At 44.2% G+C, this 10,728-nt stretch overlaps 2 protein-coding genes across 2 annotated transcripts in view; one reads left to right on the top strand and one right to left on the bottom strand.

Annotated features, from left to right (window-relative positions):
• The window catches only part of LOC102043013 (torsin-1A), a 6,052-nt gene extending 1,346 nt beyond the window's left edge, over positions 1–4,706 (top strand). The window contains exons 2-5 of the mRNA XM_005421289.2: positions 28–293; positions 1,242–1,417; positions 2,371–2,498; positions 2,651–4,706. Coding sequence (XP_005421346.1) covers positions 28–293; positions 1,242–1,417; positions 2,371–2,498; positions 2,651–2,928 — 848 coding nt within the window. The 3' untranslated portion in view covers positions 2,929–4,706. The remainder of the gene's footprint in view (positions 1–27; positions 294–1,241; positions 1,418–2,370; positions 2,499–2,650) is intronic.
• A 1,588-nt stretch (positions 4,707–6,294) lies between these two features.
• LOC102033268 (torsin-1A) overlaps positions 6,295–10,728 on the bottom strand; it is a 4,847-nt gene continuing 413 nt past the window's right edge. Inside the window, exons 2-5 of the mRNA XM_031057304.1 lie at positions 10,396–10,679; positions 8,565–8,740; positions 8,327–8,454; positions 6,295–7,642 (exon numbers count right to left, since the gene is read on the bottom strand). Of these exons, the coding sequence (XP_030913164.1) occupies positions 7,392–7,642; positions 8,327–8,454; positions 8,565–8,740; positions 10,396–10,679 (839 nt within the window). The 3' untranslated portion in view covers positions 6,295–7,391. The remainder of the gene's footprint in view (positions 7,643–8,326; positions 8,455–8,564; positions 8,741–10,395; positions 10,680–10,728) is intronic.

The following is a 10,728-nucleotide window of genomic DNA, read 5'->3' as shown; positions in this document are numbered from 1 at the left end:
GGTGCTGAGCTGTCCCTCTCCCCGCAGCGCTGAAGGCGCAGCTGGACAACAGGCTCTTCGGGCAGCACCTGGCCAAGGACGTGGTGCTGAAGGCGGTGCTGGGCTTCAGCAACAACCCCAGCCCCAAGAAGCCGCTGATGCTATCTCTGCACGGCTGGGCCGGCACCGGCAAGAACTTCCTGAGCCAGATCCTGGCGGAGCAGGTCCACCCCGCCGGCCTGCGCAGCAAGTTCGTGCATCTCTTCCTGGCCACCCTGCACTTCCCCCACCACGACCAGGTCAAGCTGTACAAGGTGAGGAGGGCAGGAGGTGGCCCGGTTACCGCAGTGGGTGCCTGAACCCCTGCCGGGGGTGTCCTGCGCGTCTCCCGCAGGTTCCCTCTGGGATGAGCTAAGCATGATGCTCATAATGCCAAGGTTGTGAGTTCGATCCCCGTACGGGCCATTCAAGTAAAAGTTGGACTCGATGATCCTTGTGGGTCCCTTCTAACTCAGAATATTCTGATTCATATTCCTGACAGCATGAGGTGTGCAGCTGGGAATTCCAAAATTGATGCTTAGGAGGGACAGAAGGGGAAGTTCATGCATAAAGTAAAAGGCCGAGAAATCAAATCCGAGATAATTTCCATTTCCTAGCGCTACCCTCTCACTGATGCCATCTGCTGCTGATTCCCGTGCTTGCTGCAGGAGAGTTTGTCCTTCCAGCTGCATTATCCTGGCTGTCTGGGATGGAAGGCACCTTCTCCACAGCCCCCGCAGGGCCGTGTTTTGCATTTATGACTGAAACAGTGTTGATAATGTTGAGATCACAGTGGTGTTTTGGCTGTTACAGTAGTGCTTGCACAACTTCAAAGCTTGCTAGGTTTTCCCACTCATATCAACCTGCCTAGGGTGTGCAAGAGATGGGGAGGGGGCACAGCCTGGACAGCTGACCCCTGATGGCCAAAAGGATGTTCCATACCACATGCTGTCATGCTCAGCCATAGAAATGGGGGTTGAAGAAGGAAAAAATGGGGCAGCATTGGTTTCCAAGGTGGTTGTTGCTCTAGCTCTGGCTGGACATTGGTCTGCATGTGTTGGGTGATACCATTTTCTTGGTTTCTTCCTCTTTCATTCACCAGCCAGTGAGTGTGGGATACTGAAATTTGATAGTGTGTCCCCAGAATCTGTCATACACAAGAATCTTGCAGTACATCCAGTAAAAAACCTTGTTTTTCAGTGGCTTTCAACCTCTTGTTCCAGGAACAGCTGCAGAACTGGATTCGAGGCAATGTCAGTGCCTGTCCCTCCTCTGTCTTCATTTTTGATGAGATGGACAAAATGCATCCAGGTGTCATTGATGCCATCAAGCCCTTCTTAGACTATTATGAGGAAGTTGATGGGGTGTCTTACAGGAAAGCCATCTTCATCTTCCTCAGGTCTGTGGCACCAGTTTCTGTCATTTTGAGATACTGAATGTTTGTTTATGATGATAATGATGCTTCTTGGGCACCTCATTCAAAGAAGAGCAAAAAAATGCTCTGGAGGGAAGATTCTCTGTGCAAAGACAGTGGGGAGCAGTCTGAACTTGTGGCTGTAGTGAAGCAGGTCTGATGCTGTGCATGGCCACTGCAGCATGCTCAGCTCATGAAGCTGGCCCAGAGCAGAGATCACATTTTGGGATGGGTGTACCAAGTACTGGACCTTGCTGGCATGGAGTTAAATATGTTCAGAGCAGCTAGTCTGGTGCTGTTTGGGATTTGTGGCTCTGAGAGTTGATAACACACCAATGTTTTGCCCGTTTCTGGATGATGTTTGCAAAGCTTCAAGGCTTTTCCCACAGTAGGCTGGGGTGGGCAGGAGGACACAGCTGGGACAGCTGACCTGAAGTGCCCAGGAGGATATTTAATACTGTGGTATGCCATGCTCAGTAATAAAAACAGGGGTGGAGAAAAAAAATGGGGTTTCATCTTTAAGGCTGAGAGTTCTTTAGCATTTGGGCATTGGTCTGACTGTGGGGGTGGTGAGTGATTTCCTTAGTCCTCTTTGTTTGTTTTTTTTTTTTTTTTTCTCCTCCTATAAAACTACCTTTATCTTGACCCACAAGTCTTCAGACTTTTGTTCTTCCTATTTTCTCCTTCCATCCCACTGAGGCAGGAAGGAGTAAGCCAAGTGGCTGTGTCAGTGCTTGGCTGCTGGCTGGGGGCAACCCACCACATGCTGATGGCTACTTAAAGAACTGGAGATTTTCCCTGAATTTTGGCTTACAGGATTCTTTTTGATGATTTGTTTGATATCAAGGAGATCAGCAATATGTGTAACAGGCTGCAGAAGAAATTCTGGTTCACTTGTGTCTGTTTTTCACCACTGTACATTTTTCTTTTCTGATCAGCAATGCAGGTGGTGATTTAATTAACAAAGCAGCTCTTGACTTCTGGGCAAGTGGAAAGCGCAGGGAAGATATTCAGCTGAAAGACCTGGAGCCCTTGCTCTCTGTAGGAGTCTTCAACAACAAGAATAGTAAGTCACTTTGCCCCAAAAATGGGAAATTCATTCCTCAGTGGCTGAGACAAAGTGCTCTGTGAATCCAGCCTGGCCTGTGGATCCTGTCATATGCAGGATCAAGTTTAGAAAAACTCCTTCTTATGATTTTTTCCCCCCAATTTATCCAGGTGGGCTGTGGCACAGCAGCATCATTGACAGGAACCTGATTGACTACTTTGTCCCTTTCCTGCCCCTGGAGCAAAGGCATGTGAAGATGTGTGTGAGGGCTGAAATGGCAGCCCGTGGCTATGCTGTGGATGAGAAGATTGTTCAGGAGGTGGCAGATGAGATGACCTACTTCCCCAAGGAGCAGAGGATCTACTCTGATAAAGGCTGCAAGACTGTACAGGCCAAGCTGGATATTCATGAAGACTTTGTGATGAGAGATACGAACACCAGGGGTTGATTTCCACTTTCAGTCTCCACAGCACTTTCAGAGCTTTTGGAAATCTGTGTATTTGCACTTACACTTTTTTACTGTTGCAGGGAGTATGGTGAAAATACCAGAGTGAGCTGTATGGGCTTTGTAGCTAGTTCTTTGTTTGGGGTTTTTTTTTTTTGGTTTTTGTTTTTGGTTTTTGTTTTTTTTTTAACTTAACATAGAATTGGGACTTAGAGATCATCTAGTGACATCCTCTGCCATGGGCAGGGACACTTCCATGAATCAGGTCACTCATAGTCCCATCCAGCCTGTTCATCTCTGAACTGGCTGGTATCCCAGTGTTGCCCCCTTTAGTTTTCTTTTAGTCTATAGAGAATTTCTAGTGTGACACACAGCACTGGATACAGCCTCTCCTGCTTTATTCTTCCAATGCTGGGATTATGAAGTATTTAATTCGTCTTTCCACATAAACTAGATTGGAACAAAGGAAAACAGAGGAATTTTTCCAGATGGTTGTACCTCTGTTCCATGTACATGGTCCTGTTCACATTCCCAGTGAAATGGAGGGATGTGTGCTGTGTTCTGAACTGTGATCATGTCTGCAAGGGTGAACTCCTTGGTGCATTGCAGTAAGAAGATGATATGGTAGAAATCTTCCTGTGCCTCAGCTGGGCACATCCTCCATCTCCTAGTACAGTAATATGGGAAGTCATTATGAGCTCCTAGAAATGTGTTACCAAATAATAGAGAGGGGGCAGGGAGGAAGAAGTAAGAGCTTGCCCCATGTTTCTTTGGGGAAAAATAAATTGTTAAAGTATTCTTTAAAGTGGCTAAGTAAATTTGTGACTCCAGGTCTTCCTAAACTGAGGGCCCCATCTGATAGATCTGTTACAACATACTAGGCCAGTCTTTTGTACTTAAGCAGAAAAATCAATCATGATAATTTAACTGTTGCAGTTTGTCAGATTAATGTGTGGGCTCCTAGGCCTGAAGTCTGTGAGGTCTGTAGTAGTAGTCCCTCCCAGCTGCTCCTACTGGTCAAGGTGTGGATAATGCTGCTCTCACCTTGCTTGGAAGACACTTGAACGGAAGAAATTATTTTTAATAGTGTATTTTTATGCTGAAATGTAAACAACAGCAACAAGCCTATACCTCACTAGTTAGTTTTATAAAAGAATGCCTGTGTGAAAGGGTGAGTGATGAGTTAAGAAGCTGGGAAAGATCAATTTAACCTTCACCCAGTGGGGAGGCTGGGTTTTAAATGCTGTTGCAAGCTTTAACTCTTAGTCTCCCATCGCTTGTGTATCAAATGTTGTAATGCAAGACAGAAGTGCCTTTCACTTTGTTGGTTGTACTGCGGTTTTAAATTGGTACAAGGGAGGGGGCTGTTTTTATGCTGCATCATCTATTCCCTCACTTGTTCTTAAACTTCCTTTAAGAGGTAATGCTAATTATTGGTCTCATTACAATTATGTTAATTCAAATTACAACAGAGAGTTTAGCGCTCATGTTAAGCTCTAAATTTAAAGTGTTGATTGCCTTTTACAGCCCCACTGGAGTTTGTCAAATGTTGGCAAACTGTTCACAGTGATGCAATCTCCAGAGCCAAACACTAGCAAGCCATTAACCTTGGGACATTGGACTGTCACTTTTCAGTGTGATGTTTTCCCTACTAACTGATTTATTCATAGTTGTATATGCTTCATCCAGTTTCACTTACTCCAAAAAGAAAATATTTGTGCTATTTCAAAACACTAAATACTACTGTACTGCAGTTGGAATAAATCCTAAGTTACTTCTTCTCTCTTGGTTAATCATTTTCAGATATAGGAAAGTACTAGAAAGCTGCACTGCACGTTTCTGTTCCACTTCCTTTCTCAGTGTGGGGCAGCTGTTGGCAGCAGCTCACCCCTCACTGACGGGGCAGTTGTTACCCATGTGTTGTGCTGTGAGGATGCACCAGGGAATGTCAGGGAGCTGCCTGGGAAGCCCAGGCTCTGCTGTTCACTTGGACTTCACCCTCCTGGGACAGCTCAGCTGCTTTTCCTCCCTGGGCACCCCAGGCTCTGGGGCCAGGCTGCCTCTGGCTGCCAGGACAGCAGCACTTCCTCTTTCAGTGGATTTGAACCACGGCCTCTGATTCTATCAGCAGTGTGAGATCTCAGAATACTCCCTGCAGAAAGCTGAACTAAAGCAGCAGCTGCTTGTCCTGGACTCTGGCAAGAACAGAATTCACTCTTGGGACTGCTCAACTCCTCTCACCTGGCCAATGGACTGTTCCTCTGGGCAGCAGACCTCTCCTCCATGCCACTTTCCTTTAAGTTGTCTGATCCAGCCTTAAATGGCCTATTAAATAGAATAATGGCCTCTTAAATAAATTAATGGCCAAAGTTACCCAGTCATAGCAGGAAAGAGTAAGTACCTTAGCTCTGAAACCATACAGGGAAGGAATAACAGGATCAGGAGGATCAAATCTGGGAGTGATTCCAGGCACAGCTATGTCTTTTACCCAATGGAGCTGCTCCTGGCCAGGTCTGCAGAACAGGAGAGAGATTAAACAGAGGCAGTCTCCACCCTTCCCACATAATTCCTGCTCTCCAGAGGAAGCTTCCATCTACCCTGGGCCATTCAGGGTACTGACTAGCAATGCCTATCAAATACTTGTATTGATGCTGCACTGGCACACAAAGCAGAACTAAAATAGTCCTGGAAGAGCCACAGGGCAGCTTGGTTGTACTGATTCTCTTGATACCAGACCACAGTACAAGTTTATCATCATCACATCTGCTTTTTCCCATTAGCCAGTTATTTGCTACAATCAGGAAGTCAAAGAAACAGATAAATACCTGAGTTCAAAGCACTCATTTGCTGACAAATAGTAGATTGATAATTTGCATATCACACACCTTCAGAGCAAGCCCAGTTGGAGCCTCACTGGCCCTTTTTTCTTCCCCCTTGCAGAGAAAACTCCAAGATGCTGCCACTGAAAATGAGGGTGGCTTCAAACAGAGCCTGCAGTGTTCAGGCAGTGGTACCACAGTGGGAGGAGGAGGAGGTGAGCAGCAGGGTTTTAACTGGTCTCTACAAGACAAGTTCATCCTTATTGAGCACACATGCATCTAGGAAGTCTGCCTCTACAAAAACCACCTGGCTGTAATTAGTATAAACAGTCCAGAAGTGCAGTTTCCATTCCAAGCTTGATTTGTTCACCAGATAGCACAGTCACATCTCCTCCTATCTCTGCCCTTTGAACTGCAGAAGCAGAACTTGTACTCAAGCACAGCTGGAACAGCCAGGAATGCAGGGTGCTCTTCCTCAACATGGAATAAATTTGTGCAAAATGAGTATCAAATCACTGAATGCAAAGAATACCAGAAGGTAGCTAAGAAATACATTTCTGATGAGAAAAGTTTATTTTGAACAGCAACTGGAATGTAAAAAGCCTCTGCAGTGCTCACATTCAGAAATGAGTCTGACACCCTTCACAGTAACTTCAGTGGACACATTTTGTGGGTTATTATTTTTTCAAATGCCTTTAGATCTGCCTCCATCCCTGCCTCAAAGGCACACAGTATGGTGAGAAGATGAAAAAGAGAAATCCCTGCAAGCTGACCCCTGAATTCAATGTGTAAGTGAAGAAGAGAAACCTCTTTTCAATTTCCATGGTGTAAAATTTAACCTGTACTCATTTCCCATGATGTTGCAGCTTTTCCATGAAGCTGACTCACCACTCCCAGAGCACAGTTCTCCCTCCTGAGATCACCCCTGGGAGAGCCTGCTGTGGGCAACATAAAGACTGACCTAAAATAGGAACTAAGTACACCACTGTGGCATTTATGGATTTTAACTCACTTCCCTGTGATATTAAATCTACTCTCTGAGCATTATACACAACAAAGAGTTTTATATTCTTGGTTTGACACACAGGAGACTAAGTTATATATCAGTTTTGAAAAAGACAATGGCACTGTATGCCCAGATTTTTAAATAACAGAATCCCCCCTTATCTTTACTGGGCCCAAGCTGTTGAAGGCAAAAAGACACGTGTTCTATTTTTAATGCATATTCCCACACAGGACCAATGAAGGCTTTCAGAGACACAGGAACTTTGATTAAAATTCTCCATATTGTCTAGAGATCATACACATCAGAGCAAAATCAAATTAAAATTAGGTTATAGTCTCAGTCCTTCTATACCTGTCAAGAATCTGCCAAAGGGTTCCGATGATCACCACATGATTCAAGAGTCTTGAGCCCTGCCAGATCCAGGAATTCCCAAAGCAGTTCCTTCTTACCTTCACAGCACAGGGCTGAAGCACTCAGGAGCTGTGATGGTGACAAAAATGCAGAGGCACTGCTGCTTATTTACACACCAGTTAAAAAATAGTGTTCTTTTCTTTAAAAAGTACTTAAAAATGAAATGTCTCAGGTCCCCCACTTTGTGATTAAGTTAAATTTGCTTCTTTGCAGGTTGTAGCAATAAAGCATTAGAAGTCATAATAATAATCCAGCTTTGCATCCACAGTTTTACATCCTTTATCTGAATAGATTCTCTCCTCTCTGGGGAAGTAGGTCATTTCTTCAGCTATCCTGCTCACAATGTCTTCATCCACAGCGTAGCCACGAGACTCAATCTCAACCCTGACACACATTTTCACATGTTTGTACTCCAGAGGCAGGAAAGGAATGAAGTAGTCAATGAGGTTTCTGTCAATCAAGGTGCTGTGCCAAAATCCACCTGCAAAGGGAACGAGGTTTGTTAGCATTTCTCTAGTTAAACACTACCACGGGTTGAATGGGAGTAAGGGGCAGATCACAGCTAAGAATTCTCCTAGGATTTTAGGCTCTATAATGCACAAGACAATACAAACCCCTCTCATGTTACTCTGTGCATAAAATTTTGGACAGACACATAAATGTGATCCTTTAGGCTGAATGAATGAATTTTGACTGTGCTTGAGCCTTGCTCTCCAGGTGGTGGTCTCATACCTTTCCCTCTCTCACCTACAGAGGGACAGATTTTCTCTCTCTTATCAGCTCTCCCAGACCAGATTTCTTACTCCTTTTTTGGAGCTTGTATCTAAAATTTTTAAGAAGTACAGTGAGTTTGCTTTCAATGCTAAATTCAGAGCATAATTATGTTAAAACCCCTTTTCACCAGAAGTCCTGTGTGAGGAAACCTGTGAAGCACTTCCCCCTAAACGTGCAGCAAACGGGCTGGTGGCCAAGGTGCACAATGAGCTCCTGAATCTTCACCCATCCTGGGAGCCAACTGCAGGCCCCAAAACTGCATTTTGCTCCTCACAAGCCAAAAACTGGAGGCCACATCAAGAAGAAACCATAGCTTATAGCTGCAGCTAAATGCAGCCCATCCCTGTTGTGTAACTTTCAGCACCTCAAAAGCAATCCCAGCTTTACTCACTATTTTTGTTGTTGAAGACAGACACAGAGAGTGCATTTTGGATATCTGTGAGCTGGATGTCTTCCCTTGTCCTCCCATTTCTCCAGAAATCTAGTGCTACCTCTGTTATCTTTTCAGCTCCTGCATTGCTAAGTAAAGAGAAAACAGAGATTGCAGCTGGGGGTAGTTTTAAAAGTTGCAGTTATGAAGTAAAAGCATGGAGTGTACAGAACAGCAACCCTGAGAAGCCACTGTTTACCTGAGGAAGATGAAGATGGCTTGTCTGTAGGACACCCCATCCAGCAGCTCATAGTAGTCCAGGAAGGGCTTGATGGAGTCAATGAGCCCTGCATGCATTTTATCCATTTCATCAAATATGAAGAGTGAGCGGGGACAGACGCTCACATTTCCCCGAATCCACGACTGCAGCTGGTCCTGAGTGCCATAAAAGTGAAAGATGCTGAGTTTGTGTTGAAAAGACAGAAAAAAATAGCACTTTCTGTTTATGGAACCTTGTCCTGAAGGAGTTGTTTCGGTGGTGTAATTTCAATAGCTTTGGCTTCTTGACTAAAACATGGTTACAAGCTGTAAATGAAACCTCAACAAAATCTCATGCTGGTTCTGAAAAATTTTAAGACACCAAGACACAGGATGGGAGAAGCAGAAATTCTCCTAGATATTCATATGATAAGCAAAAATGAAAGTGCATTGTAGGACAAAAAATGGGTCCCACCAAGGAACAGCCACACAAAGCCAAGCTCTGACAAGTCAGATGATGCCTTTTGGCAGCACTGTGGTCTAAACAACCTTAACATAAGCAATATTAAATTTGCTACCTGGCAGCAGCAGTGAGAAATTGCACCTGCCATCACTGGCAGAAGGAGAAACAAAATTAAACTGTGTTTTAACCAATCAGGAGTTAAATGAAGACAATTACAAGTCCTTCCTACAACACTGTTGTCCAGAAAGGCTAATGCTTTATTGCATTGCAAGAGTCTCTCACTTAAGCATTGCATTTTCACCTTGAGTACTACATTCAAGATCAATAATGCATTAACTGGGGGGAAAAGGGTTGATGTGCTGGCAGATGAATGAGAAATAACTGTTCTGACTATTTTCAGTGATTCATCACTTTTTAATTTATTCTGCTCAGTCCCTGAACTGCAGGTGTATTGGGGATAAACAGCAATATTTCCTCCTACTGCCTCAGGCAGCAAATTTCCCCAGTGTATTCACCTCACAACAAATGCAGAAAAACATCATTATATTTCAAAATGGCTCAGTTAAAAGAAGGGGGGAAATAAGCTGTAAAAGAGAAAATGTCTATTTCCTCCATTTGGAAATCAGGTTTGTAGACCATCCTGTTCCCATTTTTAACACATACAAACTGAATATCAACATGCAATACTACAAGACAGTGGTACTCATTCAAACTGTGCAGTGAACAAAGTCAGAACAAAAACCCATAAAACACATCCAAGCTACTGCTCCATGCTATCTCCCTGCCTACAGAACTACCATAATTCCAAATACATTTACCTGTACCTTTCTGATAGCAGAAAAAAAATGTAGTGATTTTGCTTTACACCTTGGAAATGGATCCACAGAAAATTAAATAACCTGCTCAGTGTGCAGTAAAATAGACAATGATACCTCAGAGAGCCAGTGTGAGCTTGCCATGCTGCCTGACAAATCTGGGGGTCACTGGGTTGTTTCCCAGTCATGAACTATTTGGTTTTTTTGCAGTGCCCACCAACACATCACCTAACTAGGAATCATGTTTAATCTTAAGTCAGTTCCATCTCTAAGCAAAGTGCAGAATGAAAATTAAACTATATCCCTCTTTCCTAAAGAAAGGCTCAAAACACATGCAAAAAACTTCACATCCACAGGAAAAGCAATCCTGATGGATGTTAGAACAGTTCTGTACAGAAGATTGCATCCTGATGGATGTTAGGATCTACACAGTTCTGTGCAGAAGATCACAAAACTGGCACAGCATACATGTTACTATATAAAATCACATCTAGGTCTGATGTACTGATCATGCCATGGCATTTATAACTCATTGCAGCACAGCTCATTCTTACCTTGTAGAGATTGATGCTGTGAGCGTGAGGAAAGTGTAAAGTTGCCACGAACTGATGGACATATTTACTCTGCAGACCTCTTTTATAAATGCTTTCGGCGACGATCTTACTGACAAAGTTTTTGCCTGTTCCAGTCCACCCGTGCAAGGAAAGCGCCAGAGGCTTTTTGGCGTTGGTATTGTTCAAGAAACCCCTCACGGCTTTTACAACCACCTTGCTCACCAAGTGCTGCCCGAACAGCTTCTTGTCCAAATTCTGCTGCAGAGCTGCATGGAGAGACCACACTGTCAGCGGCGGGGAGCGGGCTCACCCGGCCCGCGGTAGCGGCCGCCA

This window comes from Geospiza fortis, unplaced genomic scaffold (assembly GCF_000277835.1).
Source record: "Geospiza fortis unplaced genomic scaffold, GeoFor_1.0 scaffold27, whole genome shotgun sequence".
In the NCBI taxonomy this organism is placed as follows: domain Eukaryota; kingdom Metazoa; phylum Chordata; class Aves; order Passeriformes; family Thraupidae; genus Geospiza; species Geospiza fortis.
The sequence above is the reverse complement of the archived record's forward strand: the minus strand, read 5'-3'. Positions and strand labels throughout refer to the sequence as shown.